We start from the raw sequence: 27,105 nt of genomic DNA on the forward strand, positions 1-27,105 counted from the left end.
CCAATACATACATTTATTTAAAGACACTCTCAAAAAGTAAAATTCAAGCTTAGTGTTTAAAATTACCATGTTGAGAGGCCTCAAAGTAGGTGAATTTATGTCTCTCTCCATTTAGAGTAATACCAAAAAAGTGGAAAAAAAATCTTGCTTTTATATGACTTAACCCCATACACTCTTAATATTTGTTGAGAGGTTTGTTCAAGTAATATTAGCATCTGCAACAGTATTACCACACCTTTGCTGATGAAATAACCTGAAGAATGAAGTGGTTGTATGCTTTTAAAGAATCTTTAATTATATTAATGTATTTCAGATTAACATGAGAATATATACACCCATGTGAAACATATGAAACTTGAAACATTTTTCATTTAATGCTAAATATGTTAAAATGTCATTACATAGTAATGACTACAATAAGGAGTTATATTTTGAGCTTCCTTTAGGGGCCACATTCTCCATAATTTTGTTCCATTCTTTAATAATCATGATAATTCTCTGAAATGGTGATGAAGAAAGACAGTGCCAATTCAGGTCCAGTCAATTTCATTAGGATCAGTCCCTGTCATCAGAATGTATGCGGGAGGGAAACCAATTCAAAATACTACAATTTGTTTGACTTCATTATTACAGAAAAAAAAGAGTACATTTTGTAATGTACATTTGGAATAAAAGTACATTTTTACCGTGTTATGATACATTTATAAGTGCACCATGGTGAGAACCCTAATAAGTGACTAAGTAATTTATTGCCTCAGTCTATCAAAAGCCATATAAAATGGCTTTTATTGAGAGATGACAGTTCAGGTAGCTTAATTCCCTGAAGTTTGTTTTAAAAAGATTCCTAAACAAGATGAGCAGAATAGCTAAGTATGTTATACTTAGTCAACCACATATTTTTTTTTAGCTTCTCAAGGGAACCACTCATATTTCAGAAGGGGGGACATTTCTTTTTATTGTTTTAACTTTCATCGTGTGATTTCTTACAAAAGCATGTTGGTTCAGCTAAAGTTCTCTCAGCCCCATTCTCAGTAGCAGCAGAATAAAATGTCAACTTGGCATCTGGCTAGTGACAAGCATACTATAGAGCATATCTATATAAGTCATTTCCAGGCACCAATTTACATAGTAATTGTTTTAATGTCAGCATATTCAATTTTCAATGGCTGCTTTTAGTCACACTGTTTTTCTGTTCTAATCTTGCCATGTCAGTCGGTTTTGATAAAGCAGTGATAACTGGCAATTTATTTTGCCTTTGACAGGACTGAAAAATTAGTTTGGAATGCCAAGTATATGCAAGTGTGTTTTTTAGTGAGGGTGGGAGATAATCACAAAGCATGCATGTATGCTTGTATATATTTGGTCTTACCTCTTACATGAGAACTATTTTGCAAATTAGTATTTTACATGGTCATATGATTAACACTTTAATGTAATGTGACATTTTATGCCTGTACTGAAGAACAAAATAATATTTTGTGCTCACGCAGCTACATGTGCATCGTGGCATTGTGGCAGAAACCTAGTGAAGACAGAGGAGAGAGCAAAAAAAGAGGAGGCCAGAGATAGGCAGGGATCAGAATATGGAGGTCGGTGTTGGCGTTTTTTCAGCTATTATTTTTAGTGTGACAAGAAGTCTTTTAGGTATTTTATTATTTTTAATTTGTTTTAATGTTTGTTTACTTTTGAGAGAGAGAGAGTGAGACAGAGTGTGAGCGGGGGGTGGGCCAGAGAGAGAGGGAGACACAGAATCCGAAGCAGGCTCCAGGCTCTGAGTTGTTAGCACAGAGCCGCAGGAGGGGCTCCGCCAGGAACCATGAGAACATGACCTGAGCTGAAATCAGCCGCTTTTCCGACTGAGCCACCCAGGCGCCCTCTTTTAGGTATTTTAGGTAGGGGGGATGTAATGATCCTCCTTAATTCTGAAAGCTCACTGTTGCTCACTCTGATGAATGCATTGTGCAAGAGCGGGAGGGAATGTGTGAGGTCCAATTATGAGGTCATTCTAGGATTCCAATTAAGAAATGACAGTGGGGGGTACCTGGGTGGCTCAGTCGTTAGGCATCTGACTTCAGCTCAAGTCATGATCTCTCTGTCCATGAGTTCAAGCCCCGCATGGGGCTCTGTGCTGACAGCTCAGAACCTGGAGCCCGCTTCGGATTCTGTGTCTCCCTTTCTCTCTGCCTCTCCCCCACTTGCACTCTCTCTCTCTCTCTCAAAAAAATAAACATTAAAATTTTTTTTTAATAAAAAAAGGGAAATGATAGTGGATACAGTTGAGATTAAGGGGAATGCATGCATTTGAGGCCCTTTAGCTCTACATTTTGGATACAGAATTAATAGGCCTTGGTAGATGAGATCAGTAAGTAGAGAATAAATAAAATGAGGAAACTGGAGGCCAGTGTTGAGCATCAGTGAATTTTAATATATATATATAGCCATCAGATAAAGATGAACTGTTTGTGAATGAGACTGGAAAGACCTGGGGATAAAAAGCAAGTGTTTCCTTGAAAGAGACAAGAGTGCTTAAAAATGAGAGAAGGGACAAAGTCTAGTGTCGCTGCAAAGTTTCACGAGACTTTTAAATATACTGGATTTTGGCAACATGGAAATCATTCGTGACTTTGGCAAGAAAAAAGAATGATGGCACAGTAGTGTCTTGAGTCAAATTAGGACATCTGAAGAGTTGAAAGGGAGTTGAGGAAGTTAATATCTACGATAGACATTCAGGCTGACAGCTGGAGGAAAAATAGGTTAAGAAGTCATCTTACCGATGGGGAGGTACCAATGCTTTTTATCATATATGATTAAATTTTAGCCAGGATAATAAAATATAAAAATTAAGAGTTAAATTCTCCACTTCTGTAGAAAATACTGAACACTTCTAAATAATAGGCACTTATCACCACGTACCAGTTACAAAACTGTAGAGATGAGTACTTATTACATTGACTCAGATGATAAGGTCTATTAGAGGAATTAATCACTTGATTTGGTAATAATAAAGAAGCAAAATAAAGTTATTTGACTTGGAGAAAACTGAGAGAGATGTATTTTTAAAATTTAAAATTTTAAAGAGATAAATTTTTAAAATTTAAAAATAAGAATATATTTATCAATTCAAAAAGAAATCTCATACCCTCATGCCCTTCCCCTTATCCCCTCACATTCCTTAAGTAACCATTGCCTACTTTTTGTTTCTATAGATTTCCTTATTCTAGACATTCACATGAAGAGAATCATATATTATGTGGAATTTGGGGTCTGGTTTTCATTTAGCACAATGTCTTCAAAGTTAATCCAAGATGTAGCATTTGTCATTATTTTATTCCTGAATAATCTCTCAGTGTATGGATACACTACATTTTGTTTATACATTCATCTATCAGTGGACGTTTGGGTTTTCCCATCTTTCAGCTATCATGAATAATGCTGCTATAAACATTCATGTGTAATTTTTGTGGTTTTCATTTCTATTGGGTGTATACCTAGACATAGAATTGCTAGGTCATATGGTAATTCTGTAATTACCATGGTAATTATGGTAATTTAATTGTCTGAGGAACTGCTTTCCATTTGGAAATAGTTGGAGTTGCTTTCCAACTATTTTCCAAACCATTGACATCATTTTGCATTCCCACCAATGTATGGATGTATGCAATGTATGCAATGTATGAGGTTTCCAATTTCTCTACATCCTTGCCAACATTTATCATCTGAACTTTTGGCTCTAGTCATCACACTGGATGTGAAGTACTATCTCATTTTGGTTTTGATGTTTTGTTTCTAATGACTAATGATGTTGGGCATCCTTTCATGGATTTGGCCATTTGTTTACCTTATTTGGAATATTCAGATCATTTGCCCATATTTTAACTGGGTTATTCACCTTTTTATTATTGAAATATAAGAACTCTTTATGTATTTTAGATACAAGTCCTGTAGCAAATATGTGATTTGCAAATATTTTATTCTGTGGGTTTCATTTTGCCTTTCTGATAGCATACTTTGAGACATAAGAGTTTTTCATTTTGATGAAGCCAAATTTATCTATTTTTTCTTGTGTTGCTAATACTTTGGTATTATATCTAAGAATACTATGTCAAATGAAAAGTTATGAAGATTTATTTCCACCTTTTCTTCTTTTACCACTTACACTGAGGTCTTGGATACATTTTATGCTGATTTTTATGTTGTCTGAGGTAAGGGTCTAACATCATCATTCTTTTGCATGTGGTTACCTAGGTCAGTACCAATCATTTGAAAAAAACTATTTTTTCCACATTTACTAGTTTTTGCACCCTTGTCAAAAAATCACTTAATCATGGATGCATAGAATTGTTTCTGGACTCTCAATTATATTCTATTGATCCAAATATCTATCCATATACCAGTATCACACTAGCTTGATTACTGCTGCATTATAATAAGTTTGAAATCAAGAAGTACATATCATCTTATTTGGCTGCTATTCTTCAGGATTGTTTTGGCTATTTTGGGTCCCTAGAAATTTGAATTTTAGAACCAACCTGCCATTTCTGCAAGGAAGTCAGCTGGGATCCTGACAGGGATTTTTTTTTGAATCCATAAATCATCATGGAGTGTTTTGCCATCTTTACAATGTTAAATCTGATCCACAAACATGAGATGCTTTTCCATTTCCAGGATTTCTTTCAACTATGTTTTGTAGTTTTCAAAGTATAAGTTTGATGACATTTTTGTTCAGTTTATTCCTAAGTCTTTTCTCCATTTTAAGGGTGAATGGATTTTTTTTCTTAATTTCATTTTCAGGCTATTCACTGGAAGTGTATAAAATAAAGTGATTTCCGTATACTGCTCTCATACCCTGTTGCCTTGTTGACCTTGATTAGTTCTAATAAGTTTTTTTTTTATTTTTTTTAACGTTTATTTATTTTTGAGACAGAGAGAGACAGAGCATGAACGGGGGAGGGCCAGAGAGAAGGAGACACAGAATCTGACAGGCTCCAGGCTCTGAGCTGTCAGCACAGAGCCCGACGCGGGTTTCGAACTCATGGGCCGCGAGATCATGACCTGAGCCAAAGTCGGCCACCCAACCAACTGAGCCACCCAGGCGCCCCCTAATAAGTTTTTTTTAGTGGATTCCTCAGAATTTTCCATATAGAAGATTATGTCATATACCAATAGAGATCATATGAATCTTTTCTTTCTAATTTAGATGTCTTATATTTATTTTTCTTGCCTAATTGCCTGGGCTAGAATCCACAGTAGGATGTTGAATAGAACTGGTGAAAGTAGGCATCCTTAGGGGGAAATGCATCCAGTCTTTCACCAACAAAAATGTTAGCTTTTTAAAATGCAAGATTTTCTCATTATTTTTAGTAAAAATAATAGTTCCCATTTATTTTTAATAAATAAGCTAAAATATTAATCATCACCCCTCATTTCAATAAACTTCTTTGGGAGGGAGTAAAAAATGAAGGAGCAAGTTTAGAATTCCTATTGCTGGATTAATCTTACAGAATAATATACATCACTCTACCAAATGTCCATTTTCTTCTCTTTAAAGAATTAAAGTTGTGATAGTGTTTTTCAGACTTATGATTTCAGTTTTATGTATTTGATCCCTACCATGTTATTAGGTTACAAATAATATCCTTTGAAATTCACTACAACTGATTATAAAGCAGCTGTAAGTTTATTTTTAGAAGGTTATTTTGTTTTTTGGGCTTTTTCCTTCTATTTTGCATGTGTACAACTTTCACATTACCAGTCCTTTAGACCCCAGTGCCCTTGTGCTCACCCTCAATCCACTTTTCAAAGAATCTGCTTTATCTGATCATTTACTCCAAAGGCTAAATGTCTGACAGCTTTTGAACTGTTCTCTATCCGAGGAGGATTTTCATTACAATGGGACATACCTTTTAGCTGTAGTGATAAGAACTCTTCCATATCTTTCAGTCTTTAGTTAATAAATGAGATGTGTGTGTAAATTTTTGTGTTTTTTATTTTATTTTATCATGGATTTAAAAAAATGATCCCTAGAAACATACAAACGAACTAAAGTCTATACTAGTTTTTATAAACTAGCTCACAAAAAATATTGAAAGATACTCATTTGAATAACAGTTGTGAAAGATTATTTCCTATCTGTTGTTCCTGATCATTCCTCCCCCAATTTGCTGCTTGTGATTTACCTAGCTTTTTTCCTTTTTTCAGTCATATTAAGACATATCTTTGGCTGGAAGCATATTTGATTCAAATGATATTTCCCGTCTCCCTCTGTGGAAGTATTCAAACCTGATTAGAGTGGATGAATAGTCAGTTTATTTTAATTTGTTTCAGAATTCACTTGTAAATTTGTTGAAAAAAGATGCTTCATCAACTTCACAAGTCATAATAAAACCATGAAAGAATGCCAGTGTCTCCCAAATTTTTATGTAACTTTTGAAATTGAGAAATAACAAAATTTGTCCTTGAACATTTTTGGATGATTAAACTCAAACATTTCTGTGAATGAGATCTAGCATTCAATGGACAAGAGCCAAAACAGTTAAATAACACTTTTGTAGTTCATATAAAACTAAAATATTCTAAGCATTTTCACTAAGTCATGGTTTAAAAAATTACACTTGTACAATTATTTTTCCTCACACTCAGAAGTGACTCACAAAATTTGTTTTTAAAATTTAAATTTTAGAATTATAGTTCACTTGATCTCCATATACTTTTATCTTCATGATATAACTAGAAAAGAAGGAAGGAAAGCTGAAGGATTGTCATCAGAAAGAAAAGAAATAACATATTATGCTGCAGCTGATCTGGTAAACTTGTTCTCAATTTTACTAATCCTGATGCACGGTGAGATACATGAAGAAAGTTAGCATCCCCACATCCCCACTTGGTAAAGTAGATAAGTAGAAATTCAAAATGGCAAGTTGACTTGTTCAGTACCACAGTGTAACTCATAGAAGTAAACTTTTTAAGAATTATTATTCAACATAATTTCCAGAAGTGCTTAGATTATAAGGCACTGAAAAAAAAATCTACTCAAATTTTGTATGGTGAGAAATTGCATTTTCTCATCATATACAAAGTAGGTATTATGCACTATTCATCTAGGGAGGAGACTCCTTCCTTTTCCTTAGATGTTCCCATAGGACAGTCATTAGATTAATACTCTTCGCCTCTACTCCTACATTCTTTCCAGGAGAAGGGAAGACATACAATTGATGAATTTGAGTTAGTGAGCTTATCTTGCTTGGGTCAGCCCCTCCTTCATTTTTCTGCTTTGGAATTTGCTTGCTTGCAGAGGTCAGACTCTGCCCTGCATGCCTTAAGTTAGACAACTGTGATATTGTGTGTTCAGCAATGTCTTTAACTCGAAGCCTGAATGCACCTCATTCTGGAGTTTGCTATTAGGAATCACATTTAGCCCACTTCTAAACCATGTCCACCGATAGAATCTTATCAATAATAAAGGTAATATTTTTATTCCAAGCCATTTCTGGGGCAATTTCTCACTTGGTTCTGAAATTATACAGGGAACAGGGTTGTGATATAATCGCAACACTATGGACAGCACTCATATAATCAAGAGATTATAAAAATTCTTCTACATTTTCCCAAGAGTTGAGATATTACAGAATTTTCTCTCAACATTCAATATCTTATTTATTGTCAAAGTCATGAAGCTATCTTGGGAATATAAGTGAAATATAAGGGAAAAGTGAAATGAAAAGGAAAAGCCACAATTCAGAGAACTTTCTCAGTACAAAAATATCCCAGCTACTCAGCCACCTTAGAAATGCATCTTAATTAAAGTGTTTGTACATTAATATGTATCTGTATAAACATGTATCCTTTTATAACAGCGAGAAATGAACCTCATGTCATGATGCCTTTACCTGAATTCTCTGCAAAGCCTACCTCAACTCTGATTCTTATGCATCCTAATCTCATGCATTTCTTCTCTTTATAGATGTAAGTTCATCTTGCACACATTAATTATATGACATTTTGGGGAGTACTTGCGGTAACTACTTATAAATTGATTCACGTCTAGGGAGTAATACCAGCTCAAATATTCTTCAATCTTGTCTTGCTAACAATACATCCATGCATAAGTTTATCAGTTTCTTTTCCATGCAAGCCATCTATCCTTCTACGATTTTCTACTTCCTTATTTCATATGTATTTTGTATTCTGAATATATGCTTCATATTTCCCACCTTGAACTGGAAGTCAAATTAAATGTTCTACAGCATACAAAGATGCGGCATCCCAAAGGAGTGACAGAAGATAAAGAAAATGCACAATTGATATACAAGTGAGGGGTAATTGAACTGTAGAAAAATGAAGCCAGACTAGCAAGATATCCACTGACTGGACATTTGTCATGCAGAAACTCTCATAGCAAAATTCTAATCAGCATTGCATTAAGTAAAATATAAAGATGATGTTTTAACAACAGATCTCAGGTTGAGCCTTGGTACTATGAATATAGACATAATTAGGTAGTAATTGAAGAAGGGACTGAATGTTTAAAATGCATAAATAGGTCTTTAAAAAATACAAAAGTCAACCAGAAGTGTAGGGCTATGAGTATGAAGAGGAGAAAATTGAAAAATTTGACAACACTAAAGCATAGATAGTAAAACAAAACAAAACAAAAAATATGTAATTTACAAGATAGGGAGATGCCAAAAAATTTTGGAAAAATATAAGAAATTCAAAAATATAAATGAGAACCTTAGAATTTATTATTAGGATATAGGTAAGAATCATTAAATTATTGGACACAGGCCAATTGACTTTCCTGTACCCATGGCTCCCACTTAATGAAAATCTATTACTGACTTAGTGAAATAATAAAGCCAAAAGAAAGCATTTCATTTTTATGCTAGTGGACAAGAAAGGAGCAGGACATATAAAAGAAGTATGTGTTCTGGATTGGGATTTCTGAAATAAGTCATTCTGAAAATTCTTCACAGCAAACCAGAATGTATACTAAGCATGTCAAACACCTAGAACCATGATTTTTTTATTAAATGTAAAAAGAGAATGAATAGAGAGAGTACTTGCATATATAGAGAAAGTGATCTATAGTGTAGAACAGTGGGTTAAGAGCTACAATTCTGTATTTTGGAATAAAGAAAAAGTTAAGCAGAATTGTAAGATAGAATTCCCTGATACTTTCCACTACAAAATCCCAGAGCAAAGAAAAATAAATTCTTCTCTTCTGGCGCTTTGAGCTGTAATTTGAATTGGCTGACTGCAGATGCAAAGTTTCTTAGAACCGTTATCTTTAATTATGGAAGTCATGCAAATTTTGCATTCCCAGGTGCAGATACTGCCAATATAAACAAGCTGTGGTCAATTACCTGCAGTCCAGTTAAATTGACAATACCGAATGCAATATGTGTCAATGTGCTTTCATAATTTCAAGAACCACTTACATAGAGCTGTGTTGTTTTGTGGTTATCTGTGCCTGCATTTTGAGAAGCACAGATGAGGTTAAAACAAAACAAAACAAAACAAAAACATAGGGATCCCGGTAAGAGTTTTTGTCGTAGGCACTTGATTTCCTAGAGTTAGGATCTTGACAAAATGAGGCAGCAATAAATCTCCCTTCTTGCATTGCTGAGTCAGATACTGGACTACCCAAGGTAAACTCTCATTCTTGATGTCCTGCACTTAATCCTTTGCTGTCATCCATCTCCAATCCTCCCATAAGGTGTTTGTTTGTTTGTTTGTTTTCTTTATTGGTATCATTTTACTAGGTGACTGTCCTATTAGATAACCAGTCTCAGGAAATAAGTAATAATATGGTCATAGGCCATATTTCAGCCACATTTATCTTCCCTAACATTGAGAATAATGCCCTCTGATACTGTAAACTCAGTATGTCTAATAAAAATTTAAAAATATTTTTCTTTCCATTTTCCATTTTCTTTTCCATTATTGCCTAAGAATATCTTTTCTCAAAAGGTGGTAGTTATGCTAAAAATACACTCTCTGAGAAGAATGGGAATATCAGCCTTCTTTTGACTTCAGTGATTTTCTGCACTGTTTCCATCTGCAATTCTTTCCACTTGAATACACATTAAAAGATTGGAAATGTGGGGGTGGGGGAGGAGGTGGATGGAAATTATTCTCTGAGCACATTTATTATGCCAACAATGCAATTTAATGCATCTTTGATGGTGTGCAATTAGGTATTAAAATTTCTCATAACTAGAAATGTTCTCGGTCAGTGGGAATTACTGTAGATAATTTCAGGTAACCTGGGAATAATTTGGCTAGCTAGAAGGCCTAGACCAATATATAAAGCATTCAGTTTAGGAAAAAATTGATTTGTTCTTCACATTAATCCTCTGCTTAACTATACTGGGAAATGCAAATTCACATAAAACCTGAGAAGGAAACCAGTAATTCTTTTATATTTTAAAATAAATTTATAAAGACACAATATGGCACTAAAAAATGATCCCCAAACCATAATTTACCAAGTTTTTTCTAAAGGGTTAATTGTTTTCACACAAAATTAAGAGTTTTATTATACAATATTGATTTGATTTAGATTCCTACCCCTGTTTTCATTAGTTGCCCTTATTTTATTTTCTCTGATTTTCTTGATGTCACGTTAGTGTTTCCACAGGGAGACTGGGGTGAAGGAAGCGTAAGCATATTAGTAGAGTTAGATAGATTCATCAAATATGTATGGCAATTCTACAAACTTGAAATTCCCATCACATTGTGTATTTTTTGGCATACTTTTGGCAATGTATATGCTAACAAGAAAATCATAACAGACTAGAAAAAAGAACAGTGAGCAATGTTAAGAGTAGATGGGGTGGGATTTCAGGTAACTATATATAATATCATTCTTACTTCCTTTTGCCTTATAATATTTAGCTATGAATCGGCAAAAACTGAACTCACTGTTAACTGACAAACAACAAGCATCCATGGTTGAGGAACCAACCATTATCTTTGGATTATGGATGCATTCATTGTAGGCATTCTTTATGGAAGATATAATAACAAAATCAGTGAATATGGTTGGTGTGAACATGAAGTCATATATATGTAGACAGTTCTGACAATGCTCATCACCAGAAAAAGATGTTTGCTTTATAATCTACATGATCAAAAGTAAAAATATAGGTATTATCTTAAAACATTGGAGATGTTTTAAGATGTATTAAGATGTTTTAAGACGTATTATCTTAAAACAATGGAGATGATACAGGCAACGATAAAAATGTGAATTAAGTTTTAGAAAGCGGGTACTTATTCTTCTCTAATTTAAAAAATTACTCCAATTTAAACAAAACAGATTTAAGATTATGAAATATAAACATTTTTTAAAATTATGGCAAAAATTTTAGTTACATATTTCACTGTGATACACATTAAACATAGTTTAAAAAAAAACCAGACAAATAGACGAAAACTAGTCTGCATGGGAGGCTTGCTGATACTCACTTAGCATGGCGAATATCTGGCAGGGACCGCTCTAGAGCAATATTGTTGCTGACAAAAATATTGAAACCATTTTCCCTGTAAGCTGAGTCATCATGGTCCTCTTCAGTGAGGGGGTAAGGTTTCCCATGCTCACCTTTCCCTGGCAGGAGAAAACAAAATGGGATTATCACCTCTACAAAAACTATTTAATCTTCTAGAACAGATAATAAGACTTAACTGTGTTTTTTCTTAGTCACCTCTTACTATTCTTCTTGGAAGAACTTTTATTATAACACATTATTTTATTCAGAAAAAAAGAAATATACTCATGATAAAAAGCAAACACCACCAAAGTAGAAAGTATAATCATTTTCAAGAGAGAACCGCTATGATAATTTTAAGTGTATGTTTTGTAACATTTGAATGCAGCTTCTAATGTACATATTGCCTTACAATTTGATTTTATCCAACTTAATTGTTGAAATTGTTGAAAATATAAAAAGCTATGTTTTCATTTACTTCCATTGGTTGATATTATTTCATTGTATCTCAATTTACAGCATTCCACCAAAGATATACGTTTAAGTTACTTCTAACTCTTCCTATTAAAAAACAATATTGAAATGAACATCTTTGTTTATATATTCCTAGTTATGTAGTTTGGGAAAGGAAAGGATAATTCCTACAAATAGAAGTGTCTTTAGAGTAAGTTAGAAGAGTTTTCACACATCTTCAGAAGTACTGAATAATAATTTGAAATTTACTGGTAAAATATAGATTATTCATACTTTAATTTGTTTTCTCTTGATTACTAATACAATCAATAACTTTGTATACATTTATCATTTGTATTTCTTACATTGTGAAATGACTGTTCAGAGTTCATAAAAAATATTTTATTGGTTGTTTTTAAAAAGAATTTTTTTTCTATTTCAGAGAAAGAGAACAAGTGGGGGAGAAGGACAGCAGGAGAGAGAATCTTTTTTTTTTTTAATGTTTTATTTATTTTTGAGGCAGAAAGTGACAGACCATGAGCAGGGGAGGGGCAGAGAGATAGAGGAAGACACAGAATCCGAAGCAGGCTCCAGGCTCTGAGCTGTCAGCACAGAGCCGGACGTGGGGCTCGAACTCACAAACCGTGAGATCATGACCTGAGCCGAAGTGGGATGCTTAACTGACTGAGCCACCCAGGCACAGAGAGAGAGAGAGAGAGAGAGAGAGAGAGAGAGAGAGAGAGAGAGAGAGAGAGGAGAGAGGAGAGAGGAGAGAGGGGAGAGGGAGGGAGGGAGGGAGAGAGGGAGAGGGAGAGGGAGAGAGAGGAGAGGGAGAGGGAGAGGGAGAGGGAGAGGGAGAGGGAGAGGGAGAGGGAGAGGGAGAGGGAGAGGGAGAGGGAGGGAGGGAGAGGGAGAGAGGGAGAGAGGGAGAGAGGGAGAGAGAGAGGAGAGGGAGAGGGAGGGGGAGGGGGAGGGGGAGGGGGAGGGGGAGGGGGAGGGGGAGGGGGAGGGAGGGAGGGAGGGAGGGAGGGAGGGAGAGAGGGAGAGAGGGAGAGAGGGAGAGAGGGAGAGAGGGAGAGAGGGAGAGAGGATCTTAAGCAAGCTTCATGCTCAGTGCAGAGCTGGACCCAGAGCTTGATCCCACAACCCTGGTAACATGACCTGAGGCAAAATCAAGAGTGGGGCACTCAACCAACTGAGCCACCCAGGTGTCCCTGAAAAAAACAAGTTTTATATAATGTTTAAAGCTTTGTTAATTATATATGTTGTAAATATTTTCTAAGTTTACTTGATTTAAATCTAATTTAAGACTTCTGATTTCCAGTTCTGCACACAAAGCACTTAGAAGTTGCCACTCTATCCTAACAAGTAAAAAGCTGAACAGACTGAAAAATCAATAACCCTTGGCCCATAAGAGAAGAAAGGACACAGGGCAAACTGCTGTCCCAAAAGAGAGACAGACAGGTGGATATAGGGAGTTGAGGCTTACTAGGGCAGGGACTCGGAAGTGTAAACCACCTGGGAACGAATGCCTGCATAGAAAACCCAACAGTAATTGACAAATTGCTGGAGGCTCAGTAGTCTGAGAGTTAAAAACTCCAGGGGGACACAGTCATAGGAAGGCTCTAATAATTTTGTGAGATTTACCTGCAGGAGCTCAACCAAATTCCCAATGTAAATGTTGGAGAAAATCTTCTCATGCTTCCAGCAAAAGGAAGAGAAAAGCAGCAAATTTGAAATAAACCAGAGCACACTGTTCTTAACAGGCTTTCCCTCAGGGACCACTAGTTAATCAGAGCCTCACCTGCTGAGGTATTACCAGAGCCTAACCGACCTGGGGAAAGGGAAATACCGAACCCCAGCTCATTCTAACCATCCTGTCCAACCAAACAGGAAAGAAAAATCCTGAGAGAGTGTTGTGGCATTCACGGTCCAGAGTATAGACTTACTAAAAGACTGAGACCTAATCATAAGACTATAGGACACTTCCTTTATCCCCACCCCTCATCATCACTTTATAAAAGGTCTATTTATAATAGTTAACTTACCAAGTATATTATGACCAGCTATTATAAAAAAAAATTGCAAGGCATACCAAAAGGCAAAAAACACAATTTGAAGAGTTAAGAGAGCAAACCTCAGAAGCATACATGACAGAGGTGTTGGAATTATCAGACAGGGAATGTAAAAAAACTATGGTTCACATGCTAAGGACTCTAATGGGTAAAGTACACGGTATACAACAATAGACGGACAACGTAAGCAGAGAGATGGAAATTCTATGAGAGAAATGCTAGTGATAAAAAACATTACAACAGAAATGAAAAATGTCTTTGATGGACTTATTAGTAGACAGGACATAGCTGAGGAAAGAATCTCTGAGTTTGCGGATATATTAATATAAGCCTCCAAAACAAAACAGCAAACAAAAGACTAAAAAAAGCAGAACAGAAGATCGAAGGACTGTAGGACAACTACAGAAGGTATAACATACACAAAATGGGAATAACAGAAGAGGAAGACAGAGAAAGGAACAGAAGAAATATTTGAGACAGCAATGACTGAAAATTTCCCCAAATTAACATCAGACAGCAAACCCACAGGTCCAAGAAGCTTAGAGAACACCAGAACAGGACAAATGCCAACATAAAACAAAACAAAATTACAAAACTACACCTAGGCATATAATTTTCAAATTAAAGAAAATTAAAGCTAAAGACAAAAATCTGGAAATGAGCCGGGGGGGGGGGGGGAACACCCTACCTACAGAGGAACAAAATGAAGAATTACATCGAATTTCTCCTCTGAAACCATGCAAGCAACAAGAGAGTTAAATGAAATATTTAGAATTGAGAGAGAAAAAAACAAAACAAAACACCAACCTTGAATTCTGTAGACTGTGGAATTGTCCTTCAGAGGTAAAGGAGAAATAAAGACTTTCTCAGACAAAATAATGAAGGAATTTGTTGCCAGTTAATTTATCTTGTGAGAAATGATTTTAAAAAGTTCTTTAAATTTTTTTTTAATGTTTATTCATCTCTGGGAGAGAAAGACAGTGTGCGAGCGAGAGAGGGGCAGAGAGAGAGGGAGACACAGAATCCGAAGCAGGCTCCAAGTTCTGAACTGTCAGCACTGAACCCAATGCGACGCTTGAACTCATGAACTGTGAGATCATGACCTGAGCCCAAGTCAGACGCCCAAGCAAATGAGCCACCCAGGTATTCCTTATTTTGTTCGATGGTTAACAACAAATAACATTGATGTCAATAGGCATTTAGGTAATGACTTTAACGTGATTGCTGCTAAACATTGTTCGTGAAAGTTGAGTACTGGAAACGTGATCCTGAGTGTGTGTGTGTGTGTGTGTGTGTGTGTGTGTGTGTACAATAGTGAATGTGATTATAACTTATTAAGAAAGAATACTTCTAGTGCCTTTTAAATAAAGATAGCTTTTCATGACTAGAATATGAAAGTTTACCTAATTGTTTTTCAAAAGTTTTATAAGTTTTTATATTTTAAACATATGAACCTTTAATTTTACAATATACTATTTGTTTCTAATCACTGAAATGTATTTTTTGTTAGGAAATTTGGCTTCTATATCAGTAATCCCTCAAATAAAAGTGAGTTCTTCTTCTTTTTTTTTTTTTTTTTTTAATTGGCTTCTAGCTCCTGCCCTAATGACATTAACCTCAGTAGCTGTGACAGCTAAGATAAAACAGCTGGGAAGTGATAAATAATTATATGCTGAAGAAGCAAACTGGAAATCTCTCCAATTTTAAATCAGAGAAACAAAAAAAAATTTAAGTTTTAAATCAAAAAAGAAAATACTGAAACTCATCTGTGTTTGTTATTTAAGATAAAATGCCAGTTGCTTTTTTAACCTAAAAGGGAAATAAATAAGTCAGTAATTTCATTTTTTAAATGTTTATTCATTATTGAGAGACAGAAACAGAGCATGAGCATGAGCATGGGAGGGGTAGAAAGAGAATCTGAACCAGGCTCCAGGCTCTAAGCTGTCAGCACAGAGCCTGATGCAGGGCTCAAACCCACGAACCATGAGATCATGACCTTAGCCGAAGTCAGACACTTAACTGACTGAGCCACCCAGGCACCCCTGAAATTTCATTTGTATAACAGCTAATTATTCAGCATCCTCTATGGGCAAAAATCTATGATAAATCATTTTATATTCATTTTCTCACTCAATACTACAAAATAAACAGTGTGCTGCCCATGTTACATGTAAGTAAACAAGAGACACTGACATTTTTAATAAGCATTTCCATAATCAGCAATTAGCTGATTGTTTAAAAAGTTCTAGACTTTTCTAAAAGATCTACATCTCTCTCCACTGAATGGCCAAATTAGTTAGAGAAGGTCTTTTGACCTTATATATTCTCTGGCATGAACTGGATTTATAGACACTTCATAAATCTATTTAATAAGAAAATCATAGTGCATAGTAGTCTTTACTTTCAATAAATTTTTATTTTTAAATTTATGTGCCTTAAGTGAAATGTATACACACAGCTGAGGCTTCTTTTCAGTAATTTTTTTTAGAGATATTTGTAATACTCTGCGTTCAGATTCAGCCACTTTAAGACTACAAATATAAATTTTAAAGCTACACAGGCATTAAAACACCTGCCAATCAAAGAGAAATTCATTTTCTCTGTAAAACAATTTAGTTTTCAGACTGATAAATCTCTTGAGACAAGGCTTTTCATATGAATAAGTGATACTCTAGAGTTATAAAACACAACTTGTGAGTCACCAGTGATGGCATACTAGAAATTTCTTCATTGCAGCTGTGAGAATAGGTTTTAAAATTTTATGTTCTTATGCACAGAGCCTGCAGTTTTTACTGCAAATACTACCAACTCATCTTAAGTTTTAATACGTAAAGCCTCAGGGACTGTCACATCTCAAGTGGTTTAAGATTTCTTCTACAAAACAACAAAACAAAAAGCAAACAACTCCAAAGAAACAAAAACAGGTGTATGTTGAAAAACGATATTATTCAAAGGTCTTTTGAGTGATTATTAGTCTACAGATTTTCCTATTTAACATTTTTAAAATCCTAATATACCTTACTGTTATCAGTTGTAAATTCAAATAAGTCCTTTACTTGAAATGTAAGAAAAGTGTCCTGTCATCTGTGTTTAAATTGTATGAAAGGTATAAGTGAGATATTTTAAAGAACCAGATATAAAAGTTAATACTGCATCTACATATATAGGTATTAAGCAGAAAAATTCTATCTTACAAATATGTCTCTGAATCTATGTATTCAAGTCATAGAGCAGAATTTAATATGGAAATTAGATTAGTCTCATAGCACACCTGGCATTTATTCTCCACAAGAAATGACATTTTATTTAGTCTGGTATACCTATGGATAGTATTATTATTATTTTTTAATGTTTATTGAGTATCTACTACATGCACCACTGGATAAGGAAAGGGAAAATGTGTATAGTATGACCTCAGGCCTGAAAAAGCTAGAAATATACTCTGACTAGGAAGATATAGGCTCCTATGAACTGAATGTTTGTGTCCCCCCAAAATTCTTTATGTTGAAATCCTAACTCCGGATGTGAGGGAATTTAGATGTGAGGCCTTTAGGAGGTGATTAGTCTGAGAGACATTAGGACTCATGAATGGAATTTGTGCCCTTATAAACGATACCCAGAGAGCTCCCTTGTTCTTTCACCCTGTGAAGACACAACAAAAAGACGGTCCTTTTTGAACTATCCAACTACCAAACTTACTGGTCCCTTAATTTTGGACTACCCAGTATCCAGAACCGTGAGAAATAAATTTCTATTATTTATAAGTCCCCAAGTCTATGATATTTTGTTTCGGGCAGCCCAAACAGACTAAGTCAGAACTAACCTATAAAATGATTGTTGTGGGGGCGCCTGGGTGGCTCAGTCGGTTAAGCGTCCGACTTCAGCTCATGATCTCGCTGTCCATGAGTTCAAGCCCCGCGTGGGGCTCTGTGCTGACCGTTCAGAGCCTGGAGCCTGTTCCGGATTCTGTGTCTCCCTCTCTCTCTGACCCTCCCCCATTCATGCTCTGAATCTCTCTGTCTCAAAAATAAATAAAAGTTAAAAAAAAATTAAAAAAAAAATAAAATGTTGTGAAAAGGAAGTGAATGAATTGGACAATAAACCTTGTAAGAATTTCAAAACTGACAAACTGAGGAACTTTACATGGCTTGGAAACTCCAACTAGAAAAGGGGAATTTTCAGTTCAAAGCTGAAGGGCAGAGGAAGATTTACATTGTTTTAAGAGGTTTGGGGCTGAGGAGACGATACGGGAATTGAAGTAAATGAATTTGTACAGATGAGATTTTTTAAACTTGATGTTTGGAAAATAATAAATCTTTTTAAATAGATTGAAATCTCATAAAATACAATACTGAGACATAAAGTAGGGTTTTGTCAGACAGGGGAAAATGCTAGCGACAGACAGTTCAAGGTACTTAAACTTTTTATTAGACATAATTAGAGTATAAGAACAACAAAAAGAAAGTGTTTTTACACTTTTCTTTAGGGGCTTGAGGAAAAGCAGTTAGAACCCTCGAGAATCTATATAGCCAGGCCTTTGCTGAAATGTACTTTTCTTAGAGAGATTTTTCACAATCAATCCATCTTAAGTCAGTATACCCAGAACTCCACGCCCTATTTCCAAAATCTACTTTATTTTTATCATGCATTGCTTTTCTACCATACATTACTCCTCTAAATTTATTAGTTGACTATTAATTCTAAAATATATTAATTGACTATCTCCTCATTGGGATGCAACCAGGGACTTTTTGCTGTTCCCTATAGTATCCCCTAAACCTAGAAGAGTGTGTGACATATACCAGATATTCAAATAAATATTTTGACTGGTATATAAATAATACAGTGACGGGACTAGGAATTAAATTATGAGTACCACAGTTATTACCTTTGACATCATGTTTAAGAGAAGAAAGTAAAAACATCACACTGATTTTAAATACAACTGGAATAATCTATAAGATCATTGAGGGATAGGACTGTGTCTTGATATCTTTGAGTCAGGAAACATTAGTATAGTGCTTATCACATGGTTTAGCCCCCCAAAATAAAATAAATTTTATTTATTTTATTCTGTGAAATGAATAAATGCAGAAATAAATTAATGCATTTAATTAATGCAATCCATTGAGAAGGATAGAAGATATATCTCAATGATGTAAGATCTTTCAGCAGACATGGAAGGAAGCAGGTAGGCACACAGAAAGAAGAGCCACAGGGATGACACAGAGAGGTGGTAATTAGGAATTTCAAATCTGGTTTGGTATGGCTGGAGTGTGGTTTTTATAAGGTGGAGCAGTAAAAGACAGCTGGAAAAGTAGTAAATCATTGGTTTTTTGTTTTGTTTTGTTTTGCTTTTTTTGTTTGTTTTTTTGCATTATTCTGGAAGTGGTACAAGTCCTAATCAAAGTGAAGTATAGTAAGTCAGTAATCCGTACTGAAATCTCTAGGGTAACAACAAAAAAATCACCCAAGAATATACAACCCAAAATCTACAAAATAACACATAATAAAAATAAACAAGGAAAAATAAAATAAAGGAATAAAATTAAAAAATACTCTATGTAACAAAAAAAGCGAAAAGGATGTATTAAACATTATATGGCGAATGGGACTTATGGAAACCAAATAGCAAAATTTAAATGAAATAGATTAATTCTTTACAAAAACTTACCAAAATTGACAAGAAGACATTTACTACCAAAATAGTCCTGCATCTCTAAAAATTTTTCCTTTTATTCCTATTATTTTTTATTTTATTCCTATTATTAACAATAAATATTTACTGAATAAATGAAAGGCACATTTCATCTTTTTAAGTGTTTTTTTCTAATTTATTGAGATATAATTGACATAGAACATTGTATAAGTTTAATATGTAAAATGTGTTGATTTTATATACTTATGTCATGAGAAATTATTATCACCATCTTATTAGCTAACACCTCTATCACCTTTTCTTTTTGTAGTGAAAGTGTTTAAGACCACTCTTTTAGCAACTTTCACATATATAATACAATATCAACTGTAATCACAATGCACATTAGATCCCCAGAACTTGTTTTGTAACTACAGGTTCATACCTTTTGATCAGTATCTTCCCATTTCCCTCTTGTCCCAATCCCTAGCAATTACCATTGTACTTCCTGTTTCTATTAGTTTGGTGTTTTTAGATTATATATATAAAGATACCATACCATACTTGTCCTTCTCTGACTTATTTCACTTAATATATACAATGGATCAGTATTCAGCCATAAGAAAGGAAGAAATTTTTCAATTTATGACAACCTGGATTAATCCTGAGGGCATTATGTTTAAAAAAGTTTGAAAATTCTAGGGGCACCTGGGTGGCTCAGTCGGTTAGGATCTTCTGGGTGGCTCAGCTCAGATCATGATCTTCGGCTTTTGGGTTTGAGCCCCGCATGGGGCTGTGTGCTGACAGCTCAGTGCCTGGAGCCTGTTTCAGATTCTGCGTCTCCCTCTCTCTCTGCCCCTCCCCACTCATACTCTGTCTCTCTCTCAAAATAAAATAAACATTAAAAAATATTTTTAAAAAAAGTTTGGAAATTCTAGGCCCGCATGGTTTCACTGATGAACTTTTTTTAAAATTAAAGTGAGAAATAGTTCCACTTTTACACACATATTTTAGAAATTAGAGAAACTTTTTATATGATACCAGTATAAACCTGATATCAAAACCAGACAAGGACATTATAAGAAACGAATATGTATCGGAGCTATGTCTCTCATGTGTATAGGTGGAAAATCCATTCCAAAAGTAGCAATTTACATCTATCAATATTTTAAAAGACATTATATAGTGACCAACTAAGATTTATTCTAGAAAGGCCATGTTGGCTTAATACTAAAAATCAATCAATGAAACTCACATTAACAGCAGTTCAAATTAAAATCGTGGGAGCTTATGCTTCTTGGTGGTAGTGGTGGTGGTAACGGTGTGTGTGCGTGAGTGAGGTGCTGTGTGTAGTGAGATGGGGGACCTTAACTGAAAATGAATTTGGAAACACAAAGAGCCTAAAGCCCCAAAACAATATTAAAGAAGAAAGGCATAGTTGGAGAAAATTAAAACTATACACATTTGGTTGTAAAATAAACCAGAACTAATTAAGTTACATAAAAATGATAACATGAACATAAAGACACATATATGAAAGATATTTCATATGATATATGAAATATATATATTTCATAAGATATTTCATGAACGATATTTCAAGGAACAGCTCTAGTTCATATATATATATGATATATATATTATATTAGTAATACTATAATTAGTAATATATATATTAGTAATAATACCAATCATTACTGGTAATAATATTGTCTCCATTTTCTGATTATAGAAACTTCTTTTTTAAAAAGAACAGTTGTCTGGGGGTGCCTAGGTGGCTCAGTTGGTTAAGCATATGACTTTTTGATTTTGGCTCAGGTCATGATCTCACAGTTCATGACACTGAGCTCTGCGTCAGGCTTGGCACTGACAGCATGGAGCCTGCTTGGGATTCTCTCTTCCTCTCTCTCTGCCCCTCCCCCGTCAAAATAAATAAATAAACTTAAAAAAAATAAAAAGAACAGTTGTCTGTCTAACATCTAGAGATATGAGTAAATTTTGTATTAAAAAACTATATATTTTTATTTAGCATACAAGGAGTTAAATAACAAGATGTATTTATATTGGTTCTGTGCACAGATTTTAAAGTGAAGATAACATAAATCTATGGCACAGATTGATGTTGTTGATAAGAGTTTACTACAAAAGATTAAAAAATTAACTTTAAAATAGATATGTTTGTATAGAAATCCACTGTTCTATTATTCTTCAGCTTTCATTCTGGGCTTGTGAAAATGTTTTATTTCCTAATTGTGTAGTTATTCTCTGAATTATCACAAAAAGCTTCATTGTCTGCAGCCAATGCAGGAGAAATCATGTTAAGAAATATTTTGCCTCAACCTCCCAATTACTTTAAAGCTTATTAGTTTCATTCATTATTGGTATGTATTCTACTTACATAGATATAATTATAAGGTTTTCTTAGTCATTGTGGACAAATGGTAAAAAGTGTCTTTTAAGCCTTTTCCAAAAGAGATGTGTATAATCCTATATATTATAGGATTTCTGCCTTTTCTCTCTCCCCTCCCTACCCTTACTTCCTCCTAAGGGGAAGTGCTTGATTTAATCCCCATGCAGTGCATTCTCCAGAAAGTGACAACTATTTTTTTTTTTTTTGATGGATTCAAACTAAATGGAACATTACTGTCAAATGTGTCTGACTTGGTCTGTTAGCATTTTTCTTTGTGTAAAAATCATGAACTGTCAGAGTGTCATGGGTTGGACATTTTTACCACTTCTGAAAAAATGAGGCAACACAATCATGAAGTATTCCATATGTCATTTGAAGCATACTGAGAAGTTGAGATAAAAACTACCAGAGAGTGGAAAGAAATATAAAGAAATTAAAGAGGCCACTGGTAAAGGGACAAAATAGAATGAAAGCAACAAAGGAAAAAAAAAGGTTAGAAAAGAAAACTACAAGTGAAGACAAGATTTGGGGATTTTTAATAAATTGATTTCTAGCAATAAAGGAGTAGAAGTCTGATTTATAAAATAAAGTTTAAAAAATTTATAAATTTTTTTAACTTATTTATAAAATTTATAAAATTTGATTCATTTATAATTTTAAAGTTAATTTTATAATCTGTTACTAGTAACATCGTATAGAGCTTAAGGAGACAACTGAAATTATACCGTATGATGAGGAAAATACAGTTTGTGATCCCTAATAAGTTCAAGGAAAATATTATTTTGGTTAAATATTAACAGGCACCCTGAAATGATCATGGCTTTTAGATTAAGTGAATGATGAATATACGTCCCATGTCACACTTAAAATAGTTCCTACAGAACAATCAACATCTTATTATGTTTTGATTACAAATGACAACAAATACCTTAGAAGAGTTTATTCCATTTATGATCAAATTTCACATGATGCTGAAGGACAAGTGAATTCTTAACAGGTTATAAAGGAGTATGCATGGTAAAAAATGAAAATGTTACTTGCAATCAGCATTCAAAAATAAAAACATCACAAACATCATGCTCTCAGTCAGGGCCAGGGTAGTTAGAGGTGCAGTTAAGAGAAGGCTGACTTTATGTATCAAATAGACAAAAGAAGGCAACTCGTGAAAGATTTGCACTAAGAGCTATGTGCAATATATAATTCTTATTTTGAATACAATTGGATTTACATTTCTATGGTACCAGAAAACACTTTCAACTTGCTCACTGAAGTATGTCTCTCTCCCTCATGTCTGTAGTAATGGAATGAAAAATTATCAGTGATCCATGTCTCATAAACTTCCCATTGTTCCAACAGCCAGGGCATAGGCAGCATAGAAACCAGAAAAATGCAAATAAAATTTTAGTGAAGTTTTTGAGTGAAGAAATTTTAATGAAATATAGACGTGCTTTAGAGTAAGTTCTTAAAGAATAACTAAGTTCAAATTCATTAATACCAGAAACATCTATATTTTAAATTGATCCAATAGCTGCCCTATGTTTACACTAAAATGTACTGTTTTTCATGTGTATTTTATTATGTTTTCTTTATTTCATAAGGAATTAATTAACTAGTTAAGCAGGTAACTAGCTGTCTTAGTTACAGAAGGAAAAATTTGTGTCATGCCAATACGCTTCCTGGAATGTAATCTCCTTGGGTTCAATCCTGATTCCATGCCTCACTCAAGGAAATTCGTTGTCTGAATTACCATGGAAGTGGTAACTGAAAACTGGTTTTTAAAAAATTGAATTTTATCACTATGAACATATATAAAAAACACCCATGGAAATTTAGCTTATTCTTTGGAAAACCTAGTAAATTTTTCTTTTCCAAACTGGTTCTGTATGGATTCCTGATAAATTTGGTTTCAATAACCTCCTCTTTTTCTGCTTAAGGAACAGATTTGTTTTCAGATGTCAGAGTTTTTTTGTTTGTTTGTCTTAATTTTCTTTAAACTATAATCTATATTAGTTCTTTTTCCGAAAAATCATAATCAGTCTTTATAAAGGGACTAACATACCTAACTTACAGGAGGTATGATACTGATTAAATCAACAATATGTCTTAAAAGGCTTTGCAAACTGTAAAGCCAAAATAAAATAAAACTTTTCAGTAAAACATGATCATTTTACAATGTTCTTCTCTTTAATTCTTTCACATAGCCCTTTTCCAGCATCAATTTGGCCAAAATTTAGATTAAAAACTGAAACTTTACTTTATTAAAACTAAAACCTTCCAACTGAATCGAAATATCTCAACTTATTTTATCAGTATTTATTTCCCTTTTATTAGCTGACAGTTTTTTATAGGGCTCAACTATACCTTTCAAATATTTTTTTTAAAGATCTTTGTCATTTTTATAGAAATAAAAAAAATGTTTAAAAAAGGGGGTGGCAGCTGGGTGGCTCAGTCAGCTAAGCATCCTCCTCTTTCTTGATTTTGGGTCAGGTAAAGATCTCAGAGATGGGTCATGGGATTGAGCCCTGCATCAGGCTCTGTGCTGAGCATGGAACCTACTTGGAATTCTCTTTCTCCCTTGGTCTCTGCCCATCCCACCCCACACACACTACACACAAATAAGTAAACATTAAAAACAATGTACTCACAATTAAACAAGAAATTAAAAGTAAAACACTCCAAATCTTATCTTTTAACATTAATCATTCAAATATTAGGTATTTATTTATAAACATTTCTCTTTGAATATATCAAAGGATGATTACTTTTGAATGACTATATAAAGCCTGGGCCATGCTATGCATGGTAGTTCAATTTTTATCATCTCAAAGGATGTTAACTCAAACATTCCCATTAAGTTTAGGAACATAGAGGCACCTGGGTGGCTCAGTCGGTAAAAGGTCCGACTTCTGCTAAGGTCATGATCTCACAGTTTGTGAGTTCGAGCCCTATGTCAGGCTCTGTGCTGACAGCTCAGAGCCTGGAGCCTGCTTCAGATTCTGTGTCTCCCCCTCTCTCTGCCCCTCCCATGCTCATGCTATGTCTGTCTCTGTCTCTCAATAATAAATAAATGTTAGAAAAAAGTTTGGGAACATAAATAAACTTCCATTAAAATGGTGAATTGAACATACACATTGTTTTTTGCTTTCGTTCTGGGGATCACAATAAAACATTAAAAGACAATGAAAAGATTAGAGATCTAGAGCAAAGAGGAGAAAGAAAGGGAAGCAACCAGCATAAAACAGATATCTGTAAAACACATATCCATAAAAAGTGGAAAGAAAATGGGTACATGGTTACTGATAAATCAAGGGGAGGAAACATAGCCAAGTTCCAAATGGACGTGAGAGGAAACAAGGCTGTACTATATAAATACAAGTTTTCTGAACATGTCAAGACCAGCTATTGAAAAGGGTGAGGTTGAAATATAAAGCCTACATTAGCAGAATAACTGAAATTCGGTACACTAAATAGTCAAGACTCCAATCTCACTCATCTTATGTAGTAGCCATCTCCCCATCCATTATTCAGTCACCCTACAGCCAAACCTACCATGAGACCAACCTGACCCACCAGGAGAATTCCAACTCAGCTTTGTGTTGACTGATGATTAATAACAATATTCTTCTTAACAAGCATTATGAATAAGTTAGCTTTATGAGCAATGCCATAAAACTCAGATAAAAATAAAAAAAGAGGTGCCAGTGGCTTAGTTAGTTGAGTGCCCAACTCTTGTTTCCAGCTCAGGTTATGATCCCAAGATCCTGGGATCAAGCCCCACATCGGGCTCTGTGCTGAGCATGGAGATTGCTTAGGCTTCTCTCTCTCTCTCCCTTTGCCTCTCTTCCCCACTCGCACTCTCTCTCTCTAAAATAAATAAATAAATAAATAAATAAATAAATAAATAAATAAATATTACAATAAAAACAAACAAAAACAATATGAAAGAGAAAAAAGGAAGAAGAAAAGTTTGAGGACAGCCACACTGCTTATTTATAAGTGATACAGCTGGAGCTAGAACATCATCCACTTCCCTCCCCGACCCTTCCAACAACAAATGGAGGAAATGAAGTTAATTGAATTATTCAAATCATTTACAAAATAATTCTGCAAACAAAGTTCCAGGATCTTAATATATAAAACTAGCAGTCAAAAGAATATCACATCTCCGCATTGAGAAACCTGTACTACTTTTAAGTTTTTGATACACTTTTTTCATAAAAATCTAAAACTAGCCTTGAGAGACAAATGTCCCATTGACATTTCTTGAGAGAAATCATGTGACATAATATACTTAAAAATAGAAGTGAAACCGAAAATCAAATCTTTTATACTTTGTAAATTACAAATGGATTCTTTGTTATCTATCTCACTTCAATACTTTGTTCATAAATTTTATTAAAAAACAAATTCTTTATACTATGATTATTAGAATTATGCCAAAGGAACAATATCTGAATGTACCAGATTATTCCAGACAAGTTAGCTCTTTTTTCCTTCCTAGTATGCAGTGCTACTTCTCCAAATTCTTGAATTCAATGGGAATTTTATACTTTGAAATATATGTCTGTAAGATTCTTGTAGCAATCTGTCACACAGCCTAAAGAAAAAGGACCATTAGTGAGAACTAATTACATATAAGTTTACAGGCCATATCACACTTATCTCACTCTAAAATATGAATTTCAGGTACATTTATCTTCTGTTAACCCATCCAAAGCTGTAATATACAGAAGCCTAAAAAACTCTGCCAAAAATCATATTCTAATAAAATCAATGTTTATTTCAGGAGAAGAGGTTATAGAAAAACAATTTAATGAATATATTGAAAAGATACATTTAAAATAAGCATATTTAAAATCATTTTAGACCTATCATAACATATATAAAACAAACTATTAAAATTTTAGAACAGGGGGCTCAGTCGGTTAAGTGTCCGACTTCAGCTCAGGCCATGATCTCACAGTTTGTGAGTTTGAGCCCCGCGTCGGGCTCTGTGCTGACAGCTCAGGGCCTGGAGCCTGCTTCGGATTCTGTGTCTCC

General features: G+C 34.3%; 1 protein-coding gene across 1 annotated transcript in view; it reads right to left on the reverse strand.

Moving 5' to 3' along the window:
- Positions 1-27,105, reverse strand: part of GALNTL6 (polypeptide N-acetylgalactosaminyltransferase like 6) — a 1,205,642-nt gene that overhangs the window by 674,534 nt on the left and 504,003 nt on the right. Inside the window, exon 5 of the mRNA XM_003984859.6 lies at positions 11,470-11,608. Coding sequence (XP_003984908.1) covers positions 11,470-11,608 — 139 coding nt within the window. The remainder of the gene's footprint in view (positions 1-11,469; positions 11,609-27,105) is intronic.

The sequence above is a fragment of the Felis catus genome, chromosome B1, assembly GCF_018350175.1.
Source record: "Felis catus isolate Fca126 chromosome B1, F.catus_Fca126_mat1.0, whole genome shotgun sequence".
NCBI classification, from domain to species: Eukaryota; Metazoa; Chordata; class Mammalia; order Carnivora; family Felidae; genus Felis; species Felis catus.